General features: G+C 54.3%; 1 protein-coding gene across 8 annotated transcripts in view; it reads right to left on the bottom strand.

The window, feature by feature from the left end:
* Positions 1 to 22,864, bottom strand: part of FBXO25 (F-box protein 25) — a 31,898-nt gene extending 9,034 nt beyond the window's left edge. For 3 of the 8 annotated variants that reach the window (XM_036228954.1, XM_036228956.1, XM_036228958.1), the window contains exons 1-9: positions 22,742 to 22,864; positions 17,365 to 17,501; positions 15,791 to 15,894; positions 14,910 to 14,959; positions 12,611 to 12,703; positions 6,802 to 6,895; positions 5,599 to 5,783; positions 4,453 to 4,635; positions 2,164 to 2,307 (exon numbers count right to left, since the gene is read on the bottom strand). In XM_036228954.1, the coding sequence (XP_036084847.1) occupies positions 2,164 to 2,307; positions 4,453 to 4,635; positions 5,599 to 5,783; positions 6,802 to 6,895; positions 12,611 to 12,703; positions 14,910 to 14,959; positions 15,791 to 15,894; positions 17,365 to 17,495 (984 nt within the window). In that variant the 5' untranslated portion in view covers positions 17,496 to 17,501; positions 22,742 to 22,864. Of the gene's footprint in view, positions 1 to 1,268; positions 1,676 to 2,163; positions 2,308 to 2,337; positions 2,989 to 4,452; positions 4,636 to 5,598; positions 5,784 to 6,801; positions 6,896 to 12,610; positions 12,704 to 14,909; positions 14,960 to 15,790; positions 15,895 to 17,364; positions 17,502 to 22,741 lie in introns of those variants that run through there. The other 5 variants (XM_036228957.1, XM_036228959.1, XM_036228955.1 and 2 more) reach the window with 4 other exon arrangements.
* Positions 22,865 to 27,565: the final 4,701 nt, after the last annotated feature.

Genomic DNA, 27,565 nt, shown 5'->3' with positions numbered 1-27,565 from the left:
AACGTCCAACTTCAAGCACCAAGGGACAGGGTCTCATGTCAGTTACTGAGAGGGGGGCCACACGCTCCCCAGCCTCATTCTGCAGAGTGTCTCACCGCGTGCAAGGCTGGGAGACTTTCATCCCGTGAACGGTGTTCTCCCCAGAAACACGTCACTGCTTCCCAGTTTTCTTTAGAATAAAACAGTCTGCTCAGGAGAAAAGCGGAAAGCTCTTGGGAGAAGCATCAATTTAAGGAAGAAACCGAAGGCACGTCCCCTGTCACTGAAGGTACAGCCTCACGCGTTTACAGTCCCTGCTGGTGATTCTCTGAGACGCGAGGAACTGCCGAGGGGTCCGTCTGGTCCCCGGAGCCGGGCCCCCCAGCCCCCCCAGGCCCCTCGTCTCTGCCCCCGGCATCGGCCTCTGCAGAGAACACGCCTGGCCCGCCGCGTCCCCCGTGCCCGCTGGCCGGATGACGGGGCTCTGCCCTGCGTCTCCGTCACCCCCCGCGGCGCCTCCTGCGCCTCGCGCCCAGCACCCAGGGGAATGAGCTCGGACACGACGCTCCTGCTCTCGGGAACGACGGCGCCGCGACCAGCACGTAACGCGCTTCGCCTTTCTCAGCGAACGGGAAGTGACCAGGTCCTGCGTTGTGCACGAGGCGCCCAGCTCGACAGTGAGCAGCGTGCGACGCTCCACCGCTGCACCTGCGCGGCTCGGTCAGACGACGAGCATCTCAAAAGCCACGTTACCATAAACGTACATTGAAATGAAAAAAAGGGAATGTGCGCGTCTCTTAACGATCTAGGTCCCGTGTGGTCCTCGACGAGCTGCAGGCGACGTGGAGCATACGATCCGGACGCCGACGGGCCCCGTGCGGCAGGGCCCCGGGGTCGCGCCGCAGCTGCAGGCCCCGTCGCCCGCCGTGGGGACGTGGCCCCGCCTCGCGGCGCCCACGGCCACGCGCCGCGACCCCGGGAGCGGACGCGGTACCGGGCGCATACCTACTTCCTGTGCTCGCCGTCCGGCGCGCCGCTCCACTCGCAGAGGTCGCCGCGCCGCGGCAGCCGCGCCGTGCGTCTCGGGTGCACCGCGTGCCTTGAGCCGCCGAGGTCTCGCGCTGGTCTGCACAGCCGCGCGCCGTACAGGCTGGCAGCGGGCGTGTGCGTGCCTGCGTGACGTCCGCTCGACGAAGTCACCAGTGACACAGTCTCAGAGTGTGCCCCCTCGCCCCGTCCCTGAGCAGCACGTGACCGTGAATGAACAAGCGTGGTGTTCAGGGACGAGGTGAGGGACCATGAGGGGACCCTCCCGGAGGTGAGGGCCTTGGTGAGTCCGGGCACGCACAGTCACACTCACGGCCAGCTGACGAGAATCGCCCCTTTTCCTCCAGTGAAATCGCACACCAGACGTATTCAAACTCAAGACAGGGCACGGGCAGGCATGCCGGGTGGCTGACACGCCGTGGCAGGAACACCGCGTGTCACCGGAGCGGAGGCACGCGGAAGCTCACCCACGACTGCGGACCTGCCTTCAGCAGGGACTAACTGGGGCGCCTCGGGCGGAGGGCGCCCGCTTCCCTCTGATGCTGGAACTGCCGGGCACGGAGGGTCCCAGTCCAGGTCCTCGCGAAGACTCAGACTTGTGCATCAGCACAGGGGGCCCTCTCAAGGTTTGGCCCGATCGCATTAAAGCCTGGGACAGGTGTGAGGAGCGCTGAGGAGGGGAGCCACCTGGGGGCACTGCGGGGGGAGGGCTGACCCTGGGATCAGCTCCATCGCTGGGGACGGGCTGTGGGATGCAGGCCCAGTCTTGGGACAGGTAAGTGGACTTCCTCCTTCTCCTCAGGTCAAGGGCAGGCAGAAAGCCCAGAGCCACTGCCGAAAGCAGCCACCAGCCCAGGACCGGGACCCCTGGGGGACAAGGCCCCACAAGCTTGACAGGGAGAACACAGCCATCCAGGGAGAGGAGGCAGCCAAGCATTTCGCCCTCAACACCTGACGCAAACCTCAGCAGGCTTCGCCTCCGCGGACCTGTCCCCTGCCCTGGTGACACTGCTCACTGCCTTCCTCACCACAGACAGGATTCCCCATTTCCCTAACCACTGCATTTAAAACACTGGCCAATCACCTGTCCCACCCGCCTGGCCCCTGCGACCCCGCGCGCGCCCGTGCAGCGCCTACCTTCCAGAAGAGGATGCTGCAGTGCCGGCAGAAGTGCAGCGTGTCTCCGTACTGCTCCCTGGCGGGGTAGTGCTTCCGGAGCACAAAGTACATCAGCTTCCAGTCCACGTGGCCGCTCTCGGAAAGGACCAAATGCCTGCAAAACTGGACGCCAGCAAACTGGTCAGAATTTTCGCAGGAGAACGTTCGGTGCAAAACAATTTAACGCAGTGCAAGAAACATTCAATTATTTGAAATCAGAATTAAATTAAATCAAACAGACTAGTACGTCCGGCCCACGGGCACCGGGCAGTGTGAAACAGGGCCAGGCACCCTGATCCACAGCGACGTCCACGGTGCGTGGTTAAGTCAGCCCAAGTCTCATCACCGTGTCACCACACGCGGGTACAGCACCGTGTGCCGACCGTAACCGAAAAGCAAGCCAGGCAGCCCAGGTCACACACCCGATACAGGACCGGCATGTGGACCGCACGAAGAACGTTCGCACGTCAGCGTGACAACAGCCCACCCGAAAAATGGGCGCGCGCTTGAAGAGACACGTCCCCAAAGGTGCCGACCTCTTGGTCACCAGGAGGCAGGATGAGACACCACCTCGTACCCACGAGGGGGCTGCACCGAAAGGCCGGGTGACGCCAGGTGCAGACGGCTGGCTCGGTTAGTCCGAGACGGCGCCGATGAGCATCGGGCGTCGGGCCTGGGGCGAGGAAATCAGGCCCGTCCGGGAGGGTGCGGCGGGGCACCTTCTGCACGTGACCGCTGGCGTGGCGCAGAGCTGGACGTGAGGCCACAAGTTTTTACACTCCAGGGGCCCTTTCTTACCAACGCCTGGAGGACACAGAAATTAATATAATCGAGCCTGTAACTACTTTTCTTTTTTGAGCTTTCATCTTGGCAAATTCTATTAGAAACTGGAATTTTCTCATTGACCATCGCATGAGGCCCAGGCATCCTGACTCCACTCAGGACGGGCACATCTGCAGGGACAGTGACGGCCGAGCCGCAGCACGCCCTGTTCCCCGGACGTGCCAGCGCCCCTCCCTGGTGCAAATCTTCTACGCACGCAGCACCCCCAGACCCTGAGAGGGGTTTACATTCCGTCTATTTCCTCCCCATTCAAGCCAACACCGACTCTAACCCTACAGCCCGCACAAGGCCGCCCAGCACAGTCCTCCCCGGGGCTGCCCGTCGGCGCTGCAGACCCCAGCCCACCTCTGGCAGCCTCGGCAGCTCAGGGCTCTGGGGGCCTGTGCCCTCTGTAGGGCGTGCTGAGGCTCGGCCGTCACTGTCACAGCGGCTCCCAGGTCCTCTCAGCCTTTCCGTTTGGATAGGCCTGTCCAGCCCGAGACCACAGTGGGCTGACCCGCATCCCCCGGTGCCTGCAGGGACCACCGGGGCCCCCGCTCTCCTGCCCCCCGGCCCATTGGCATCAAGTCCACAGGGGTAGGCTGTGTCCACCACCACCTTCAGGCTGGGGGCAGCTCTGCGGGCCCCTCAGAGTCCACAAACGACCTTCTGAAAACTGCGTCAATGGCTTCCCTCACCCGCGAGGTGACGAGGCCGTGGTACGGCCACCTAGGCCTCAGGCCACGACACCATGTTGTCCCCACCTCAAGCACAACACTGCCGTCTGCTCTGGGCCCTCACAGGCAGAGTCTGGCTGCAGCTCCTGCCGCCCAGGTCCCCTCCGCTTCTCAGGGAGGCCCCCACCTCCAGGCCTCCTGAAGGGGCAGCGTCTGCAGCACACACGGTCCACGGCATGTCACGTCTGTCCCCGTCTCACCCAGACCCGCCCCTCCCCTCGCGTCTCCCCTCCTCGGCAGGACCAGGCTGTCTGAGCACGGCAGGCCCGACGCCCGGCCGTGCACAAGCACGTCGCGGGGCCCCGCGGGGTCTGAGGCTGGGTGGCGGGCAAGCGAGCTGTGTGGCTGCTGGGTGCCGGTCCCCACGCCGGCTGCTGAAGGCGCAGCGACCCGGGAGGGGACGCGGAGCGCCGTGTGCTTCCCCTGACAACAAGCGAATGCTCAAACTGACGTGCGTGCAAAGGACACGAGGTGACGCGCCACGCAGGGGTCAGTCGGGGGAGCCCGCGGCCCAGGGGCCAACATGGCCACCCCCGAGGGACGCATCAGAGCTCGGCTCTCGCGCTGTCTTGTTTGGGGCTACTTTTAGAATCACAGTTCTTTTTTAACATGGAAGGAAAACCAGGAACGACTTTGATAAATCCCCACTATTTCCGACCCTTTAAAGACACCCCTGAGCTGCGGCGAGCGGGGGCGGCCGGACACGCACCTGCTTTTCGGCGAAGTGGTACTGACAGAGCCTCTTCCACAGCTGCCTGTCCTCGCTCAGCGTGTGGAGCGTCGGGGTCACCTGGCCCAGGGTGATGATGTCCCACCCGTCTGAGAATCGGTACAGGATGTTGTTCAGCATGTGTAGAGGGAGGTCGCTGAGCGTGAGGCCGTGGTTCACCTGCTGGAGGGGACAGGGCAGGGGCCGTCAGCTGCGGGCCCGCGGCCACGCGCCGACCCCACACAACAGCAGCACACGAGGTGCTGGCCTGGGCCGCGGAGCCCCGCCCTGCAGTGCACAACCGCCGGTGCCCACGACCCCCGCCTTGCTCTTGGCAGCCGCAGGCAGGGCTGACCGCACAGTGCCTGGCCGGAGGGGGCCTGCGCCGTCTGTCACTGCTCCTCTGCGAACCCCTGAGTAGGCGGCAAATAAGTGGCCGGATGCAGAGGTGTCCAGAGCACCTGAAAACAGCTTTCGCGAGGAGCCTCAGGTGACGAGGACGATAAAGGGGATTTCAGCCCTGGCGGAAACGCCATTCGTGGAACTGTTCATGCTGCGGGCCTGAGCACACACGCTCTGCTCGTTCTTCCTCCCACGGCCCACGGGAGATGCTGCTGCTCAACCTGCAACAGCGACCGAGGTGACGGGCTTCGCGCTTCCTTGCTGGAACTTGTTACCAGAAGAAAAAGCACGTTCTTGCCTACGTTCAGTGTCGCCAAAGCACCGCGAGCCCGGGTACACGCAGCGCGCACGCACAGCAGCGACGAGGGCTGTGGACACAGGCACACGCGACGTTTGGCGGCGAGAGGCACAGCGGGGCACACGGACCACCCCGGAGAGGCAGCCGCACGGGGGCCGCGCCTCTGGCAGGACGGCCGCGCCCCAATTCACGGGGGTTATTTTAGCCAGAACACCTCGTTTCCTTCCAAGGTAAATTAATGTACTGCCGTGCCACCCACGGAATCAGCTCTGTGCAGTAACTACAAGCCATCGAAGGGTCTTCTGGTCGTAATCCATCTTAAAACAGTTAACACCCATGAGAGACAAAGAACCTTCGACAGCTGCGCCAGTCTTACACACAAGGGAGAGGTCATGGGCTTTGTCACACAGAGTCAGTATGACCCCCGTAGGTCGAAAGCTTCATACCTGAGTCATCTCGAGACCCTGCAGCTGCTGCTGCCACATGAGCACCGTCTCCAGCCGGCAAACCCAGACGTTGATGTTCCCGACCAGCATGAACTTCCCGACGCCCCTGGTCAGGATGCAAAGTGTGGAGCTCAGGTCCTGGAGAAGGTCTTTGATGAGGCGAGGGTTCTGCTGGTCACTGAGAACTGGAGTGACAAAAGCATAACTGTGGACGGTCACCTGCTGCCAGAAAGGAGCTGTCCACGCACGGCGGGGCACTGTTCAGCGAAGCAAGGAAGGATAGCCCGCCCATACTACGACACTGGTGACCTTGGGGACACTGCGCTGAGTGAAATATGCCAGTCACAGAAGGACAGAGCTTGTGTGACCCTCTTCGTGTGAGGGACCCAGAGGAGTCAGATGCACTGAGTCAGGCGGGGGCAGGGGCTGGGTGTGAGTGTCGGCTTGGCATGATGGGAAGTCCTGCAGGCGGTACGGATGGCTGCAGTGACATGAGTGTGCTCAATGCCACCACACTGGGTGCTCGGAAATGAGTGAATAGCTAATTTTATATTATGTATATTTTACCACAGTAAAACAATGATCTAATTTCACTGCAACCACAAACTGGTAACGTTTTTGAGATCCAAAATATGAAATTAAAAAACTTTAAAATATTTCCTGATAGTGTAGTTTTGGTTGAGTCTACAATTTTGACTTTAAAACTGTCAGTCTCTATTTTCTTTTATGGTTATCATAAAGAAAATGGATATTTTAAATGGCTTAGTCATAAGTTCATATATATGTAAAAACTCAGGGTATGAAATTTCCAGTTCCACTATTAGCTACTAATGAGTCAATACGAACATTAATTAAAAAGAGGTTTATTTGATGCCAGAGCAATTAAGTCCCAACCCTGCTGGTTATGGAAGTGTCACACAGCTAAAGCAAAACCATGGCCGACTATGAAAAGCTGAGATATCCTCTTCCTTACCTCTTATTACAGTATGCTCCACTGTATACAAAAGTAACTTTTAAAAAAATACATAAACAACAGTAACAGAACGTTAGGACGTGGAGGGAGGGACCTGTGTGCTCGTCTCACTGGATATCAGCGGACATTACCAATTTGACAAGATCGGGGGAAAATATAAGAAAAATCCCTTCTCCTTACACTGATTTCATTAAAATTTACATGATTAAAAATGTCAGTCATCCTCTTACCCTTTTGAACGATTTTATCCAAAATGTTGAAGTAATTCTTTTGTGCCACACCACTCAATGAAGTTAACTGGGATTTTGCAATTAGCTGCAATAGCTTAAAAGAAAGAGGGAGAAAGCTAAGCATGAATCTGTTTCACATGGAAACGCAAAGCACAGTGATGTCTAACAGCGGTCCCCAACCTCTGTGGCACCAGGGGCTGGTGCTCCTACGAGACTCTGGCGCCCGAGGACCTGAGGTGGAGCTCGTGCGGCGGCGCCGGTGCCGGGGGCGGCTGCAGACGCAGATGGAGCTTCGCTCGCCCGCCCACGGCCCGCCTCCTGCGGTGCGGCCCGGCGCCTGGCGGGCCACAGCCCGGTCCTGGTCTGCGGCTCGGGCTGGGCCCCTCCTCTGCACCCAGCACGGCGAGCGGAGCGGCTGGCGCGAGTGGGCGGCGGCCACGCTGGCTTTTCTCCTGCATCAGGGACGCCGCGCGCTACTCCGTCTTCTGCGCCTGAGGACTTTGAGGTGACAGGGACGAGTGTCCCAGCGCACCTGCGCAGTGGAGAGCCAGGCCCGCCTGACCCAGGGCGTCTCTGTGCCCTGTCCCCGGAGGCGTGCTGTTCCGGCGTCTTTCTCCTTCGACGGCTCCAGCCACGAGGACACGCGACCTGCTCTACAGCCTCCGTTTTCGTTATAATCCTTCGAAACGCACGGTCACTATCCTCAGTTTTCTCAACTATGCCGCCTCGGTCCCTCCCTGCCCCTCCCCCCCATCACACCCGCGGCCCTTCGTCCCTCTCGCCCGCTCACGTCTGGCGCCCCGCCTCCAGACGCCACCTCCCTGATGGGCCTGTCCTCGCCCGACCTGCCCCCTGGGCTCAGATCCCAGTTTCCCACAGCCAGCGAGGTCGAGTGCAGGTTCCCAGCGGGCCCCAGCGTCTGACGCCACGCGGGCGGGCGGGGCGGGGCTTTGCTCGGAGCCCTGTCCCTGGGGGCCTCCCAGGGGGCTGGGGGCGCTGCGCGGGCCCCGCTGGCCCCTGCTGTCTGCGCATGGCTCGCCCACGGGATCCTGGGCGCCCACCCTCTGTGGAACTGGGCCTGTCGCTCTGTCACCTGCTGGGAGCTCAGAATTCAGCCCCCGGGACGCTGTTGTCCGAGCCAGGGCCGCTGCCAACCCGCGCTCGACACCCCGAGTACGGCGCCCGCCCCGTCCCATGCGACTTCGGCCAGCCCTGGCCGCTCTGTTCCCGCACACGGCGCCCGCCCCCCGCTCTGCGGACGGGGGCATTTCTCAGCCCTCCCCGCGGCCTCTCTGGCTTCCCCAAGGAGAAAAGGAAACATGACGGCCACGCTCAGAGGCGAGCTGGCTACAGAGTCTGACCAGGACGTCGTCACTATGACAACCGCATGACAATCTTTAGGGGAACCCTTCTGCAACTCCGGCTGTGAGAGGTGTCCTGCACGGCGTGCCCGGGGGGACACGGCACTCCTGCTGGCTGGCGGGCAGGTGAGGCTCCGTCCCACACACCTGAACCAAACGCAGGGCAGACGCCAGCCCCACCCTCGGTCTCAGAGGTGAGCTCCGCGTCGGCGTCAACTGTCCTCCTGTGCCACCACCACCATGGGCACCGTCTTAACACCGAGACACCTCTTTCCTCCATCTGTGTTCAGAACCAAATTAGAGGCAAAGGGCTCAGCCAACGGAGGTGAAAAGACCAGCCTGCCTGCCACGGACAGGGGGACCGGGAAGTGGCCGAACGTGTCTGCGGCCTCAGGGGGCTTCCAAGCACCCAGCACGGCACCCGTTAGGAGCCAGGACCTCCCCGAGTAGGCTCCCTGCTCCGACAACACTTCACGTGAGGGGGACGGACCAGAGCACACCGCTGATTCTCTCCCAGAACTCGGAGAAAAGCGAGAGGAACGGGAGTCATCCAGCCCCAGCCTCACGCCATGAGGAGCTGAGTGCAGCCTAGGGCCCCCGCAGGGCCCCGGGGTCCGAGTCACTTCTGCAGTGCCCCTAAGAGGCCGGTGACACTAGACACCCAGCTATCACCAACACTCATAGGTAGGTGTGCAATGACACGTCCCAAAGGAGAGCTGACACGTGAACTCGGGAGCAGCCCTGAGAATCCGGGGCCCTCCCACAGCAGCGGCCACTTTATAAGTAACTTCAAAAACTTCCCATTTCTATATGGTAAATATTAATGCACGTAACTCACGAAACTCAAATCTCTTTAGGGTCCTCGGCCATTTCAAAGGCTGAAAAGGGCGGCTGAGGCCAAATTCGGGGGCCGCTGCTCCACCGACGGTCCCTTCACCAGGGGGGCACGTGTGTCACGGCATCAGCGTGAACTTCACTTCCCTAACATCATGTACGAAGTCCCTCACGAAGGGCTCTGCAGTCACTCGCAGAGGCGCGGGGTCAGCGGCTGCCTCGGCTACGACCCCGAGCACTAGATGACGGGGCCACCAGAAGGACCGCCGCGTGGGCACGCGCCAGCACGGAGCAGGGGCACCATGCCAACGGCGACCAGGTGAAATGAGGTTACAATGGTGCTCAAGGCCAAAGGGCAAAAGAAACAATTTACGAAGAAAATAAAAACAAACGCTAACCTCCATTTAGCTAGATATATAAAACAAATCTGTGGGAAATTTAATAAAAAATTATTTAAAAATACAAATACTGTAGGAGAGTTTTATATATATCTTTAAATTTGAAAATTAAAAAAAAAGGTTGTGGAAGGATTTAATAACACAACCATGAACAGGAAATTTAGATTCTTCGAATAAGAATTTGAATTTTTCTCAGGTGTCAACAAAATATTTACAAAAATCAATTATAATGGCCACAAATGGAAATGTAACACATCGGAAAGTCGTCGAGATCTCACAGGCCCAACTCACTGATAATATAATAAACCAGACTTACATAGAGCTAAAGAAACCCGTGGCGATTTGAGAGCCGAGGTGTGCTACGCAGGATCCAAGAGAAAACTGACACCCCACACGCGTGTCTGTGAGATCACACGAGCCTCCGGAAAGCTACGGGACAAGAACCCGGTGCTGATCCTCCCGCGCCGGCCAGTCTTTCAGAACGTGGACAGTACATTCTGCGCTGGGCAGAGCGACTCCACTGCTCCGTCCTCGCTGATGCATTCAGACTGACAGCTAACGGTAAACACGGAGTGACCGCCACACAGGCGCTGTTTCAAGTATGTGATATGATCGGCCTAATCTGTAAAACACCCCTATGAAGCTGGCACCATTATCCCATGCTACAGGTGAGGAAACTGAGGCCCAGAAGTCGCATGGCTCAAAGAAGTGGGCCAGGATTGGAACACGGCTGGTCTTCAAAATCTACGTGGCCCGCCCCCTTCAGGCTGCCCCCATCCGCCACGCGGGTCAGTGCATGGGGAGCAGCCCCGAACACCACCAATGACCCGAAATCTGAGGGCCTCATTTCAAAAAGTCTTCTCGATTTTACTGTAGTTAATGAAGAAGGAGTGCAACCTAAGCTCTACAATAACAACGTTCTCAGCTAGAGGTTCACGCAGCCAAAGTAGAACCACCCAGCCCAGAGCCGTGTGCAAAGTGTCACCCACTTCTCGGTAGGGTGCCACTGGCTTTCATCATACTCTTCCATGGTCTGCAACCCTGGTGTCTCTGCTTGAAGGTCGCAGGGGGTCGGTCCCGCCACACAGCTGAGGCGACCCTGACGAGTCGCCCGTCTGGGGCGCCCACGCGAGCAGGTGCCGGCGGGCACGCCCCTTTCCTCCACATCCACGCAACTCTCGTCTCATGCACAAACTTCTGGTGCCGGCAGAAACTCTTATTTTATATAAGTTCAGCTGTTACACAACTTATATTTTTCATTTTGTTAAAAGAATTCTTAGTCGCCGCATTTAGTCGTACTCCACAAGCTGTCTTCTTGACAGAATAACGCTGGAAGTCAAAGAAAAATAAAGGTGGTCTGGACACCTGCAGGCTCGAAGGCATTTCAGACTCAACGGCTCCACGACATTCACCTGGAGGACACGCTTTTGGTGGTGTGCCTCACGGCCAGTGTGCTCACACCAACAGACACGCCCATTCACCATGATCACCAATTCATGCTGTTTCTCCCAAACACGTCAGCGCTGCGACGGCACCGAGCAGCCCGGCTTGAGCGCTGCCTCCGACTGCCGGCAGGTCCCACACTGTCACCTCTCGGTCTTTCCTCCTCGAAGGATCTTATTTTTAGGGGCATTACCATATTTTCGTAGTACACTTTTGCTCAACACTTTTAAGGGAAAAAATTATAGAAAATGCCTGAGTAGTGGCCAGCAGCCAATTCTTGAATCCACAATGAGAAAGTTTTTTCTAATTAACTGTATCTTTTGTGCCAAGGAATTCTTTTGTGAAATATCTTGTAATGAAAAATGAACTTCCTTCGTTTCCAAGTAGGAGGTAGGTGCCAGTAGGTTTGATAAAGCAGCTGGCACAAATCTGATGACGTCAGAGGGTCCTGCTCACGAACACCTGTGAACAGGGCTCATTCACTCATTTTTCCGTTCGTTTCAGGAAGACTAAGAAATGACTTCTTCCCAGGTCCTGTTCTAGGGGCCTGGCGTCAGCACGGCCACTAAGTTATGTGACAATAACTCACCGTGCAGCTGGGTTCCTTAGACAAAGTTCAGCACAGCAAACAGAGGCTTGACCAGAAACAGGACCAGAAACTTCAGAGCCCCTTTCAGCAGCTTCAGTGAACTCGAAGGCCGTTTTATTCTAAAGTGTCATGTGACATTTAAATAAGTCACTGGATTTCCATGTGAGTAAACGTTTGTAGAAACAAACAACAAAAAGAGAACCTCCTGACGGGCGCCCTTCCGCTGTGCGGACAGTGGCACGCCGGCCCCCACCGCTGCCCCTCCGCGTGACCTGACGCACGCCTCTGCCTGTCACTCGACTGATTCTCGCTCCGTGACGGCGCTGGCACACGACTGTCGTCCCTTTGCCCAAATCATCCTGAGAGCATCCCAGCGTAGCCAGCTCACACGGAGCAGACTGTGTTTGAAGAGTGTGTGGTTTCACAGTGTGACCCTCCCGAGGGGCCCAAGGACACTAAGCCAGGAGATGCCGTGGTGAGGCGGTCAGTTCCTCAGTAAATAAACAAGACAGGCGCTCCGGACAGCACTGCCCGGCCCCGCCCTCCACCTCCACCTCCACCTCCACCTCCAGGCAGGCTGCCGCGAGTGCAGCTCGCGGCAACCCTGCACTGCGCACCGCGGTGTGAGCGGCTGCTGTCGTACAGTGCTCAGTGGGAACTAGAACAGTTTCAAAATCTTCACTTGAGCAGACATTCTAGCCACCCATCTTTTTTGTTGATTTTATGCATTCACTGTTTAAAGGGTCCATGACATCTCTGGAGACAGGGATGGGTTCACGTCTAAAAGTTAGTGACACTGAACAGACCTTGGGCGGAGGGACCCCCATGAGAAGCCCCTGGCGGAGCAAGTCCCAGGCTGCAGCTGCCATGAGGGTTGGGGGGAGCGAGAGGCGGCGGCGGGAAGGCGTGGCTGCCCCACCAAGCGCGCTGACAAGGTAAGGAAGGGGCAGAGTGTTCCCTCCAGCAGCCGATGACACCGATGCGAAGCTGGGTGATGTCAGAAAAGGAATCAAAGCCAATGACATCCCCCCAAACCACACCTCTAATGGAGGAAAGAGGCGTCACTGGGCATAGCACGGGCACATTGTTACCCCAGAACGCGCCCTGCAGGGAGTCTTCGTAAGGGAGGCCACATGGCAGGGGGCCCTAGGGAGAGCGCGAGGGGCTTCGGGGTTGGCACTTACTCTGACCACGTAGCTGAACCTGCGCACGTCCTGCACGGCGCTCAAGAAGTCCAGGCGCGTGAAGGCCTCCCCCAGCGTGCAGTAGCCGTGCCTCTGCAAGCAGACGGGGCGGGGAGGGCTCAGCGGAGGGCCGCTCGGGCCCCGGGCCAGCCCCTGCTCGGCTGTCTGTTAGATGTGGGCTAGAAACATCCGTTTGTATTACGATTTCTTCCATGTTTAGACAACTGTAAAATTAGAGCGATGGTAAATGTACACTGTCATGTATAACTGAGAAGGTATGCATTGACATTTCATACCACGGCTGACAGCATGACAAAGACACACTTAATAAACATCTCGTTGATTCCTGTTGTTGGGACACTTTGGGCGGTAGGGCCGCTTAACCTAGAGTCACAGAGTAAGTGGCGGCATTTTAGGCTACGCAAGTAGGAACACCCAAGCCACGTGCTTGGCCTGCTGTGAAGTCACATCTCCACTAACGCTGTGCTGACACCCCGATGCCTCGGCGGGAGTCACGCGTGCCTGCAGGGCTGGAGCCAGCCAGGGCCCTGAGCGGGTGGGGAGCAGGGGCCGGCTCCGACGGCAGTGCTTGGGCAAGAGGGCTAAAGGCCGTGGGGTGTGACCAGGGCCGTTCTGGGCTGGGAACAGTGGATGCCTAGGCCCCAAACGCAAGCTGGTAATCAGACCCGCAGGTCCAAGAGTCAAAGAAAACAAAAGAAACATGAGTCATTTCTTTCAGGCACTGCAAACACTACTACCCTGTTTCGCATCTTTCCCCAGGTGACGTGCCCTCCGGCCCGCGCTGGTCTGCGCAGGTGTGGACACCAGGTTTCAGGAGTCACTTCAGACGCAACTTCTGTACTTGAAACAAGAAAACACACAGGGACTGTCAAGCAGCGGCACGGGGACAGGCGAACCGCGGGGCGATCGCGGTGAACGGGCGTGGGGGAGGAGAGGCCTGCGGAGGAGCAGAAACGCCCTGGTCGCGTGTAAGAGGTGCACACTCAGGGCTAATTCGGCTTGTGCCCAAGTCCCAAAAACAGTCCTCATGTGTGCACGAAGCCACGAAATGCATTTATCTAAAACGCTGACAGACGTTTTTACCGAAGATCTGCTCTGCTCCAGGGAGCCAGGGCAGCAGCAGGGAGGGCTGGGACCGGGAGGGCCGCTCAGCGGACGGCAGCCCGGACGCTGCTGCAGAGGCTCCCTCCAGGCCGACGCCACCCACAACAGCCCTCCTCTTGGGAAATCAAACCGGACAGCAAGCAGCACGTGTGAAGCACATGAGCACGGCCACCCTCGTGGGCCGGAGCCACTCACGGAGGGAGCTCGGGGGGCGGGCAGCAGCACTGGCCTCAGCCGGGCCGCTGGCACCTGGTGTGCATCTGGTGACAAGACCGGAGCCGCGTGGTGAGACCAGCGCCAGCTCTCGGCTCGGGCCCACTGCCTCCGAGCCTGGCTGCGCCCTCGGCTGCTCGCGCCGGCCCACGCTGAGCCTCTTCTCTGTGATCCGTGTGGCAAGAGCTAATGGGACATTCAACAGACTTTCGTCAGCTCAGACCTCAAGGGCTATCAGACCACACGCTAAGGACTAGGGCCGTTTCCTACGTTTCCTAGGGCCGTTACACTAACCACCACCAAAGCGGTCAGACGAGCTTAGACTCAGAATCGAGTCCTTAAGCGGCTAGGCGGCCGGGCTCGTTCAGGAGGTCCCACACGACGCTTCCGGAACACTGAACCCGTGCCGACGTACACACCGCAAGCAGCTCCTCCCTACGTCATCGCCCCCGGTTGCTAAAATGAGGCCGACGCGGTTTCTCAGACCGCAAGGGGAAGGGCACGCCGGGACACCACGCAGGGAAACAGGAAACACGCGGGACCGAGTGCGTGGACCCCTCGTGGCTCATGAGCAAGCTTCCACCAACCCGGCCAAAGGAAGGAGGGGACCCCCTGAATTACGAGCGTCACTCTGAAGGAGGGTCGCCGTCCCCACGCAGAAGGCCCTGGCGCGTGCCAGCTGCCAGCACTCCGCAGTAACGGCTGGGGGGCGGGCAGAGAAAGCGTCAGTAGAGGGTCCGCACCCGTACGTCTGCCGAGGCACATCTGCCTCCGAGTGCTAGCCACACACCGCGCGCGCGCACGCGTGCACACACACACACACACGAGACTCACTGCTTCGCAGATCCTCGTGTGAGTGCCTCGGATTTGATGTTGCAAAAGAAATAACTTAATGAATGCTCCATTACACATTCAACAAAAATGATACAAATCACACTCTCATCTATGACAGAATACTTACTTCTTTTGTGCTTTCTTTATGGACATAGATCCATTTTTCACGATAAAAACCTAGAATAAAAATTAACTTTGTTTTTAAAATCTGGTGAATCATTTCGAAATGAAGATCTTTATGAACTTACAATAGTTGTGTGTGCAAACAAAATTATCAGACTTATAGTATGGATAGCAGGTGCTTGCACTTGATTAAAGGTAAATTGAATGGCTGTTTCCTAACATCAGTTCAAGAGATGCTGAAATATATCTTTATGTGGAAAATGATTTAAGACAGTATCGACTCTTATCAACTTAGAAGAAAATCAGTATTACTAATGACCGCAGTCACAATTAAGCATAAGCTGTTATAAAAATGTAATTGTTAGTAAATTATCATGCACCTGAATAAAAAGTTCTGTTCTTCTGTCATTGCTTTTATATGGTATTTGATTTAAATAAATTTTTTCATGTAACTCAAATCCCACAGCTTCAAGGATCACGATGACCGTTCTCCACAGGACCCAATCTTCCTCAATAGACTGAAGATGCTAAAACATCCCTCGCATGCTCGGCTGTGCCCCACGCAGAGTGGGGGCCTGGCACCCCCTCCCGCCCACCCACCTCTGACCGCAATGTCTCCATGTCGACACCTGAGGTTGCGTGGGAGTGAAGTGATGACCTCACTCGTGACTGCAGTCACTCAGCTACGTGGGCTCTCCCGGGGGCTTTGCCACCTTCCGCTGTTTGGCAAGTCTTACCAACTACCACGGCGGAGCGGCACAGTCCGCGGGCAACACTGGTGCGCGCCGCGCTCTCCACCCCGCACCCTCGACCCTCGTCAGCCCTGTGGGAGCAGCCGCGCACGCCGACACCCCCGACAGTAACATGCCATGGAAACGACCTTACACTGGGCGTTCGTGTCATTTCTACCATGGTCCTTTTTCCTTTTCTTGGATGCACACCCATGCTCTTCATTGTCGAATATTTCCTCATCTTCACTATTCAAGATTCTGAAATAAAGATACATTTTGTTTCAATATTTCATTTGGTTTTCTTTTATAGAAAAAAAGTATCTGGTTTACAACTAAAGAGATCAAAATAAATTCTGAAAGCAACCAGTTAATTTTCAAAGCGACACGTCACAGATCTGAAATTACAAGGCTAATGTCTAATATGATTTTGTTTTGAGAAATCTGAGATTTCCCCTGGTTCTTTTGAGAATGTTATACTAGGAGGTACTGAATATGCTTTATAATGTCCCAAAGATTTTGATATATGCTAAACCAAGGTAGTTTCAGACTTTAAAATGCTTTATCAAAACATGGAGATTATGAACAAAACTGTCTATACGCTAAATAAAAGTTAACATGATAATATAATTACCTGATACTAATGGATCCGCCATATCCCTGATCCATTGCTGAGTACACCCGCAATGTTTCTGTTTTATCTCCTGTATTTTCAGAGACTTAACTAGAATTATAACTGCACTGTAACATCTTCTTGTTAAATAAGCATCGACCAAATAATGCTAATTGTTAAGACACCTAATTGAAGACAGATGAAGTAAACCATTCATTTTTTCCATTTAAATACACCTAATTAAGGTTCCCCAATTTTTTTTCATTTTCTTTATGAAATAAAAAAGTAAAATCATAATGTAATAACTGATTAACTTGAACACATTTTCTTTTCTAAAAAAGTTTCTTCACTGCAGTAAAAAGACTGTGTAAACGGTAATCCGTCCCTCAAACCATGACGAGCCATGACACTTCAGAGGCGAGGCCTGGCGACCTTTGGAGCCTCCCAATGCTCCAAGACCACTGTGCCAGACCGCTGGTGACCACACCATTGCCATCGACCCTGCGTGGGTCCCATAACCCACTGGCTACAGGCCCCAGCCTCCCATGTAGCCAGTGCTCTAGCCACCAAGGTGTGAGTGGACGTGCTGCTGGACCCTCCCCCCACAGGGTGCAGATGTGGAGGGTGCTCCCCAACCCTGGACTGCGCGGAGGCTCCCCTCAGGACGGCAGGGCCACCGGGCAGAACATCATTCCGTCCCCGAGCAAAGCACCGCAGCAACCTGGGCTCCCAAGGGAGAGAACTCCATTGGCTCATGGAAGCCACTATTACAATGCACCTCGGATGGGCACCGCCCAAACTGTACCCTAACTTCCCTGGGTTCCTCAGCTGTAACGTGCTCCGCGTACTAACCTGTCCCCCAACCCCAAAAAACCTACTCCGAACCCTGGACCAGGGGGCAGAGCGGAGCCTGGCCCCCGCCTCCCCGCCTGCACGACAAAAGCCTTTTCTGTCCTCCGGGGCCGGAGCCGCGGCACCGGCTGTGCGCGGGGCGGCACCGTGCGGGTGCCAGGCGGCCCCCGCGGCCCCGGCTCCAGCCAAGAGCTGCCCCCTCGCCACGGCCACGTCCCACGCTGCGGCTTTCCGGTGGCTGCAGGGCCGGCGACGCGTGGACTCACGCGCTGGGGCCGGCGGCGTGCTCGTCCTCTGCCCCCAGTTCCTGAGCCCGGGACTCGCGTCTCTTCCAGCCGTCTTCCGTTTTAATCCAGTTCCATCCGGGAGACCTCCAGTCCTGACCCAAAAACGGCATCGTTCTCTAAAAAAAGTTCATTTATGTTAAAAACGAGCATGTTGTTAACAAAAGTTTCTTTTCACTTCGAATATTTATTCATTGGGGGTGGTTCCCGAGTGTCGCGGTCAGCACGTCTGCTTTACATGCAGAAGGTCCCGGGTTCGCGCCCCCGGTGGAGTCGCAGGCCGTACCCGGGTGCGCCAGGCCCGGGGTGCCACAGCACGCGTGTGGGAGGGGACACCCGCCTTCAGGGATCGCGTTCTTACGGGGCGACGGCAACGTCCGTAGGTCAGGGGTGGAAGTTGGGGGGGAGGGGGAATGAAAGAGGGGACAAAAATAGTTCTTATGTAACATCTAAATGTCTGCACGTGCCTTGAATGCTGGCTTGATACTGGCGACAAAATAGTGAAGAAGACAGTGCCTCGGCCACACTAAAATGACAAGGTGGCAGAAGCACTGGTGGCCCTGCCGGCCCAACACTGCACACCAGAGCTGACATCTCGGCTCACACCCAAAGAACGAGCAGGGGCCAGGGCGTGCGGAGAGTGGGGAGCATCGCACCAGACGGAGAAACCGCTTGGCCAGAGACCAGAAGCAACGTGACGTGAAACACACTCCTGCTCCTCAGCTGCACGCAGGTCGCGATGAGCTGATGACGCACGGGCAGGGAGCGGGGACGTGAACGGAGATGTGACTGGCCAGGCCGAGGCACGGGAAACGCAGCTCGGCAGGTAAGTGGTCCGATGCCACCCGAGCCTACGAGGAACTCGGGCTTCGCCGTCAGAACAGGCGGGAGGCCAACCAGGGCGGGGGCTGCTGAGCGCTGGCCTCTACCCGGAGAGGAGGCGGCGGCAGGAAGGGCGGGAAGGGCTGAGACTCCAGAAACGTCCAGGAGGCAGAGGCAACAGCAGCCCAGGGGCCTCCGCCCTGCGCGTCCTCTCTGCTCTCGCGTCCTGAGTGGCCCTAGGACCCAGGCCGAGGAGCGGTGCCAGACGGCTGCACGTGTGAGGGGACGCAAAGCAGGTAATCCAGTCTGATTTGGGGCACCTAACTCGAGGGAAGGAACACAGGTGGTGATTTCCGTGTGGGACGCGCCTGCCCGGGTTGCTGTGCCCTGGTGACAGGCACTAGAGTACACTCCGGGTATAAAATTATGGCGTAAAAACAATGAGGCAGCCATCATCACGTCCATAAAGTTGACAAACCGGTAACAGCTGGGCCTTGAGCATGAGCTCTTCGGCGCTGGACCTGACTTCCTTTCGGTCAGCGGTGCTCAGCCCCCGCTACGCAGGAAGTCTCAGAAATGGGAAGTCGAACGACATTCCTGAGTCCACTACAAGTGCTTGGTTCCCGAACTGGTATGCGAAAGGTATGAGGAAGTGATTTCCCTCGTACCAAGAGGATCTCAAAACCTCACTAATTTGCAATCAGAACCTATCCTTTTCAGTCACATGTTGATTAATTTAAATTTTTGCTTTAGAAGATACTTAAAAATCATTCCTTAAGTCTTAACACTATTTTGCTAAACCTCATCTTACGGACCCGTTTCACAACACACCACCCAAAAATGCAAGAGCCACCCTCCACGTCCAGCCCACCCGCAGAATCATCTAAGACTGTCTAACAGCATGCATCTGAGTTTTTGATTTTCACGAAGCCTCAGATAAAGGCCAGAGAACACTTATGCAAAGGAAGGCACGTCCCATGAAGCAGCAAGTGATGCTTAAATGGCAAAGTTCGTCTCATAAAAAACATACAAGAGAAAATGTCTGTTAGGACCATCTCTGACAACTGTCAAAGTACCTCTTACTATCATGTTGAAACTGAGGATTCAGAATTCCGTGACTTAAAAAAAATCAACTGGCAACAGTGCAGAATATTGCTAAACACACCAAACACAGGATCATTGCGATGACATTTACTCATAGCCTAGATGCATTATTACGCTATGTGCCCCTTTCCTAAGGGTGTACCATTGAGTCAAGAACTAAAAACAAAAAAAAAAGCAGTAAAACATGATAAAACCTACACACACGATGTAATCACACATGTAAATGTACATAAGACATATAAAAATATATACATATGTGCAATTTTGTAATGTGAGTGCTGAATGAGCAGTAAAGCCAGAACAACCAAAAGAAATGCAGAGTAAAAAGCAAATCATCTGGGAAACCTCTGAAGAGAAACGAAGACATGAGCTTGGCCTTGAGGCATGGTTAGATCTTAAGTGAATAGAGAGGCAAAGGAAAAAAATACCCATCACAGAAACAGTGGGTGAAAAACGTATGAAGACAGGAATTCATGGGACACACCTAAGACCACCATGCAGAAGAGGTGGGCTGACACACAGGGGTCTGCAGGAAGGTGGGGAGGTAGAAGCCGGGACAGGTGACCAGGTGACAGAGGATGACAACTATCAAAGGTACTTGCACTTCACTCTCCAACTGAAATTTCTGAGCTATGTAGCGAGCGACAGGAGCAGTTGTTTTGAGAATGCAGTGCCAGGGCCTTTGGGTCAGACTGACTGGGAGAATGGAGGCAGAAAGGCAACTAATTTGGCAACCGATCCTTGCTGACATCTCAGCTAACAAAATATTTTAAAACTTTATGATGCACATTATACTTGCCTATTTAGACACTATGTCCACTCAGCACTTAAAACGCTTGTGGCCAGCCCCACGGGCGGCGCGCACAGCGTTTACGCAGTGTCCACTCAAAGTTAGGAGTCTGTCAGATGCTTCCAATAGGATAACCTACTCTCCACAACGCCTAACACTCACAGATAATTCATTTTAACTTTAACAACTCTTCAGAAATGAATAAACTTCATTTGTAGTTGGCCTAAATTTTTCAGCTGCTCAGTGTCTGTATTTCCATGGGTTGGAAGGAGCAGAGTGCAGCTCAATGGACCACGGAAATAAAGAGCACATTTCCGAGGTTTTTATTTTAAACAGAGGAAAACATGTCTCACTGCAGATGTGTGTACTCCACAGATCTGTCACGTTATACTCCTTGGGTTATCAAGAAGTTTTAAAGTATAATCTTATACAGATCATGAACTAAAAGGCACAGACTCTGTAAGCAGTTATTAAAAGCAAGAACAACACAGTCATGAGAGGGGGACAAAGACATGTTGCAATTTGAAAGGCCTGGGTCTCAAATTTTCAAAAATATTCCCAATTTGAGGCACCTAAGTGTGCGCACAGTAAACAATATTACTAAATTTAGAGACTAATGATGACTCATCACTTTTTGAGAATTCATGTATCTGTTTTGCTAAAGACTTGAATTGCTAGGGTTTTGAAAGTTTAACTAAAATTACCTTTGTTCTGAGAATTTTGAAATACAAACATTAAAACTAGAAATTACTCCTGGAAATCAAATGTGTGAGAGCAGGTACTCAAAGGGTGGCTGCCCGCGGTGAGACAGCCCGTCCAGCCGCAATCCCGTGCCGCCTGGCCGAGAGCACACGGGCCCCATGACTGCGAAGCTCCCCTGACCCTGTCCTCCCCATGGCAGGACGCGGGGGTGGAGCACTGCAGGAGAACAGGACTTCCTGAAGTCCACGGGCCAGTGAAAACGCCCGACACAAGGGAGTCAGAACTAATTACGAAATGTCTTGCCTTCGCCGCACGCATACTTTTGTTAACTAATGATAACAACAGCAAACATTTATTAGATCTCAGTATGAGGAAGGCATTACTCTAAATAATACCCCTGAACTATCTCAGTTAGTCTCACACTACCCTACAAGGTAGGACATGTTCTCATCCCCATTTTACAAGTTTAACTCTATTTTACAGATGAAGGGACCGAGGCAAAAGCGTGGTGGAGCTGGCGTTTACTCTCACGGACTCTCACTCCAAGGTCCACGCTCTGCCGCTATATTTTTACGACGGCAATTCCGGAACACCCTATGAAAACAGATGTCATAAGACTGCAGAGTTTTTTTACATTATTTACCTCCTATTACATGTGGTACCAGAAATGATCTACAGTGATGATTGATTTAAATATGAAAACACTAAAACAAGAAAATCATGTTGGGAAACAACTCTAAACATTTTTAAAAGGCTACATGTGTCTTGCTACTTGTTTTTAAGTTATAGAAAAAGAAAATGGAGTAACCAGTTTACAGCAGTTACTAATTAAGCAGGCCTTCAAAACAACAAACACCGTTAGGCGCCGAACAAGAACTAGCACTATAAATACTATAAACAAGTAAGAACGGGCTACGATGAAAATAAAAGCAAGGAAGTTTCGCAGAGAAAAAATGCTGGCAAGGAGTCCCCTCCCCATTTCATATTTTTCATGAGAAGTAACTTTCATTGTTCTAAGAATTACTGATCGTCAATTTGATAAGCATTTAGTCTTTATAGCTTTCTTTTCCTTACAAGACTTCCAAGTAATTTAGGGTCAAAGGTAAATACAAATTATTAAGTGTGAAAGAATTTGATCCAGAAAGAATGTCACTAAATGGTAAAATGAGGGCTGAGAATCAGAAATAGGAGTTACTGTAAGAAGGCCTGAGAGATACTCGCAGATGCTTCCTGGAAATGGAGAACAATAAAGGGGTGGAGTGGGGGTGGGGGAGGGATGGACTATGGACGAGTAAAAGAACAGTTGTCTCTTCAGATTATGGCTTGACGGTAAGGATTTGGAAGAGGCAAGAAATGACGGCTTTCCAGGGAAAGAAACGATACTCCAGATTCCTAAGTTTTAAAAACGAGACTGCATAAGCCCAGGGAGAGAAACGGAATAGGGAAGAACGAAGGGAAAGATCAAAGCTGAGCTCACGGTTCGGAGGAGGGTACAAAGTTCAGAAATTTCAACTGCAAGAAAAATAAGCGAGACAGGAAACTGAGCGGGCGACCGCGCCGCGGACAGGGAGCAGGAACGCGGAAGAGCAAGACGTGGACGCGGCCAGGCCGCCTGCAGGGGGAGGAGGGTCCGGCCGGGCAGGCTCCACCAGGAGGGGTCGCGGGCGGCGAGGCCCGGGCCGAGCGCACCGCCAGAGGCAGGTCGCTCGACGAGGGGAAGCGGGAGCCCCCAGGGCGACCGAGAGCGAGGACCTCGCTGGGGACACCCCGGGGCCCACGGCTGGCCCGGGCAGGCCAGGGGCGAAAGCGGGGCCGCGGAAGGGGGCCCGGGGGCTCGCAGGAGTGGGCGGAGGCCGGCGACCGCGTGGCAACCCCCTGGCGCGCCGACGGCCCAGTCCCCAGAGGAGGCGCGAGCCTGGGGCTGACGTTCCCTGTCCCTACCTGGCGAGCCGAAGGTCCCCCTGCCCACCTGGACCGCGGGGCCGCCTGGACTACCCAACCGAACCGCGAAAGCCCGTCTCGACTTTATTGCCGGAAGTCGCCCGCGGCCCGCCCGGGAGCGCGGCCAGGAAGCCCCGCCCGGCCGCGCGGATTGGCTGGCGTGGCCCCACGTGATCGCGACGCCCTGGTCCCGTGGGCGCGGGCGCACGCACGCGCAGGGGGCCCGCTCCCCGCCCTTCGCTCCGCGGGCGCGTTCACGGGGCCGCAGACGTTGGACGGGCCATCGGGGCGGGTGGCCACGTCCCGGACTTCCGTTCCAACGGAGGAGCGGCCTAGGGCTGGGGTTACCGTGCCATGGAGAGCACCTGGGTCCCGGGGGCCGCCCGCCCTGCGGCCAGACTCCGATCCGCTGATCCCGAGCCACTCGGTTGCTAGCGCACCGCTGTGATCCACCCCCGAACCTGCCGTGTACCTGTTTATCTTTTATAGTTAGCTTTAAGGCTCAAGTATGTTCTATTTATAAACAATTTAGAATATTATTTATATTGTTCGGATCTTTCTAGAAAGTTGCAAATGTTTTGAAGGACCAGTTTCAACCTGTGCGGCCCCCCCCTCCGTTAGGAAAAATTGTGGGTGTTAGTGGAAGGAGCCGCGGGGGCGGGGGGCAGGTCACCGAATTGGACCGCAGAGTTCCGAGCCCAAGCTCTGAACCACACCGCTGGGGTTTGGAGCCTGGAGTGGCTGCTGACCAGGGGTGTGAGTTGGGTAAGGCCTCAACCTCTCGGCCTCATTCTCCTTGCAAGAAAAAAAGATAGCAGTACTCAACACACAGGGTTTTTGTAAGAATTAAATGAGTCAATATATGAAAAACGTTTAAGACCGTGCCTAGTGTACAGTGGGCAATATGTAAGTATTTGATCTAAGTACTTAATAAAAATTGTGTTTTCATACTTGGAACACATTGCAGAAAGCATGTAGTAGATATTCATATTTTTGTAAATTACTTCTGATGTGCTTATTTCAACAGTATTCTTTAACTATTTGCCTCTAAAATAATATAAAAGTGATTATGGACCAGTGTTGGCAATATTGTTTACATATCCCCAATTTAAGAACATTCCAAATGCAGCACAGAACAAGGTGTGTGACCCTGACCCTCTTTGGGACAGTCTCAACTTTGTCACCTCCAGGCTCAGGGAATTGTTTCTCCTGTTCCACCCTCTCTGGAACACTTACAGTTAACATACGAGGACTAATTCTGTTTTCTATACAGTTACTGAGCTAAGAAATGAAAACCAGAACACATCTCCATCATCTTGGTGTAGAATCGGTAGGGTAGCATATAGACCAGTGCCTCCGCAGGGACTGTGCCACGTGGACCAGAGGCAGGCAGTGTGAGACACGCCCTGCATGTAAAGTTGCAGTCCTGAGTTTCAGGAGCTCATTCAATGAGGATACAGGACAGCTCAGAAGACATGCAGAAAACAGCCAGCGAGGGCTATAGGGTGTATGGAATGTGGAGGAAACCTAGCACAAAGGTGACCCCATCGCATGGAGATGCCTCTGGGAAGACCCCGGAAGGGCACGTGAGCCGAGAGCATCAGAAGCCAACAGGCTGCCATGGTGAGGCCCAAGGCAGGAGATGGGACAGGGCCGGGCAAGCTTGTTCGCTGCACATTTCATGTCTCCTCTTGGTCTTGGGTCTCATTATCTTTCGAAGAGAGATTAGATTAGAATTTTAGGGTTGTAAACTAAGTTGGTGGCCAGGAGCACATGCTAAATGTGTGACATCAGAACGGGAAGGAAACGTGAAGAGTGCACAGCCACCTACAGGCATCTCATCTCAACTCTGGAAACTACTTGCGAAACAAAACGCATCTTCAGTGCGGTAGAAGCCACCGTGCAGCTGACCTCTTCGTCCAGCTCTGAATCCCTCCCGCTCGGCCTGGCACGCTGCCACAGCCAGCCCAACCCCGCTTTCTGGCTGAGCAGTGATTCCTCATGCTAGAACCAGAGCATGGCCTTGGGAGTTGACGGATTTGGGGCCATCCTCCAGATGCCTGGACATGCGACTCCAGGCAAGTAACCTGAGCCTTGGTTCCTCACCCAAAAGCGAAGGTCATGCCGTCTACCACCGAGGCTGTTTGGCATGTTAAGTATGTTAGTATTTGTACCCATTCATTCAGGAGACATGTTTCACGTCTATCTTTCCCGCACGTTTTGGGCAGCAATCTGTATGTAAAAAGTTAGGCTACCTATCATCCTGCTTATAGACATAATTATGTTAATCCACATGACCCAGCACATTCCGCTCCTAGGTACTTATCAAAGATAAATGAAAACATGTCCATAGAAAGCACATAGAGTAATACTCATAGTACTTTTAGTCATTGGAACAAACTAGGTATCTACAAAACAGTGGATTAACGAACTGGTACATGCGAACAGTGGACTACTACTCCCCAGTATAAAAGAATGAACTGATACATGCAACGACATGCGTGGCGACCAAGAACATCAGTGAAGGACGCAGACACGAAAAAGCATGTAACACATGGCTCTAGTCATACGACACTCTGGAGGAGGTAAAACTAGCTGGTTGACGGAAATCACATCAGTGGCGGCTTTCCGGGCAAAGGGAGGGGCCAGAGGCAAGCTTCCGGGATGACGGAAATGCCCGGTTTTGTCTGGGGTGAGAGTCTGAAGACGTTACATCTGGCTGAGCGCTTCACTGTGTGATACGTAACTCGACAAACAGTATATCTTTTTCCCTTTGGGAGAAACATTCTATCTGACATATTCTTACTCAAATTTTATGTAACATTTGAATAAAAAAGTCTAACCAGCAAATATGTTGAGTGGTTACCCCACAGCCACCATCATATTAAGAGTTGAAGGAAATGTAGAAAGATGTAGAAACCTTTCTTGAATTCTAGCAGTTTGCACTCTGTGATTGATGAGACAGGAAAGAAGTGTGTAAAACTGATAAAGAGCCATCGAAGATTGAAATAATTCAAAAGAATCCAGGAAGCAGGAAGCTAGGAGAAGGGCCAAATCAATGGCACAAGCGGCCAGTAATTTTTAGAGGAGGCCACACCGGCAAAGAAATCACTTTAGCCTGGGGCGGGCATGAGAAGATGCTAACACTCCCCTTGGCAGGCGAGAGCTACGTGACACTATGGAGGCATCTGGAGTCTGATGGCAGAAGTCTTTCGTCATCTCTCTGAGTTGTGCTTTCCTTTCGTGTAAACCCTAGGTAGCAGACACTCCAGTCTAGACCTGAGAATGGCAGGTCTCAAAGTAGTTCCCAGTTCTGGCATCTTGAAGGGAGCACCGCCATGGGCTCCCAAATTGTCCTTGGCCTGTCCACATCGCCCCGTTCCTCAAGGCTCAGACTAGCTCTCCACTCCTTGTGGAATTACGATCACGACGTCACCGGCTGACACTGACTGAGTGCTGACCACACACCCGGCTCTGTGCCAGACACTGCTCGATTTAGGCTCAAAGTAACCTGGGGCGGTCGATGCCATTGTTCCTGTGTCCTTGAAATGAGGCCCCTGTGGCTTCCAGAAAGCTGAGTGCCCTCGCGGGGACCCTGCATCAGGCAGAGGCGGATCGGGGCTGGACTCCAGGCTTGGCCTAATCCTGGCTTACCCACTGTCCCCACATTGCAGCCACGGGCTTTGTCACACGCAGCCCCGGAATCGAGAATTTGGAGTTGCTGGGGTTGGTGTCTTGATCAGAAGTGCTAAAAAGTTCAGATGGACATAAGAATGGCTGGTCCTGCTTAATATCAACTGAAGTGAGTAAATGTGGCTTAAATCAAAAGTCTAAATTAGGAATGTGGGATCTGATGGACTGCAGGTCCCCGGATGGCAGGACAACCTGGGCAGGGGGGTCGATTCCATGTACTAGGCGGAGAGAGAGAAGCTGTGGTTACAGGGCTGGGTATCTGATTACTTATCAGAGAGATGACAATGCCTAGTAAAACATAGGTGTGGCATGTACTCCTTCACGAAGGTACGATCAGTTTAGAAACTAGAGTTTGGAAAACAATTAGACCAAAATTAAAATTCTAACTGTGCCATTTTCTAGCCAGGCAATTCTGTCGTGTTACTAAAGCTTTCTGACCACCTGCCAAAGCCCTTGTTAAATAGGTAAGTGAACCCAGATCAGTGGAGTTTTAAGGGCCAATAAGCCTGTTGTACACATGTAAATCTGCAGGCAGGGAGTCACATTAAATAAAATTTTCATTTCCTCTGGAATTCAGCTAGAAGGGTGGGAGTGGAAGATGGGGAACTGCCTCAAATTCCCCAGCTCAGATGACATCTTGGCCCGAGTCTCGGTCCCCCCACCGCCACCATGGCAGGGCTCGCTCTGGGGAGAGGACAGGGCTGTCGCTGCCACGTCAGGAACAAGGTCCCTTGTTCAGCTGCCTAAAGAGGAACAAACTAGGATAGCACATACAGCATCTGCCGAAAGGGCTTTGTGACTGTGGAGAGACGAAGAAGAAAAGGCCCGGGAGGGTGTGGTCTGTCCGGTGGGCTTCGTTAATGGAGCCACCATCCACCCTCTGCCACGCCCGCACTGCTACCGCCTGCACCGCACAGGCGAGTGGCCGACGTGGCCCTGCACGCGCCCCTACTGCAGGAAGCCGGTGGATGCAGCACAGCCTTCATCCTGAGCTGAATGGGGCCAGGATTTGTCCGACTTCAAGTGACTCAGCATTTGTCGCTATTTTGATCTTTTGTTACTGAGCCTATATAGCCAGACATTGGGAATTAAGGTCATTCACAAAGTTTCCCTAAAAATTCCTGAATGGTT

The sequence above is a fragment of the Rousettus aegyptiacus genome, unplaced genomic scaffold, assembly GCF_014176215.1.
Source record: "Rousettus aegyptiacus isolate mRouAeg1 unplaced genomic scaffold, mRouAeg1.p scaffold_m13_p_11, whole genome shotgun sequence".
NCBI lineage: Eukaryota > Metazoa > Chordata > Mammalia > Chiroptera > Pteropodidae > Rousettus > Rousettus aegyptiacus.
Note: the sequence above shows the minus strand (reverse complement) of the source record. Positions and strands in the feature narration are given on the sequence as shown.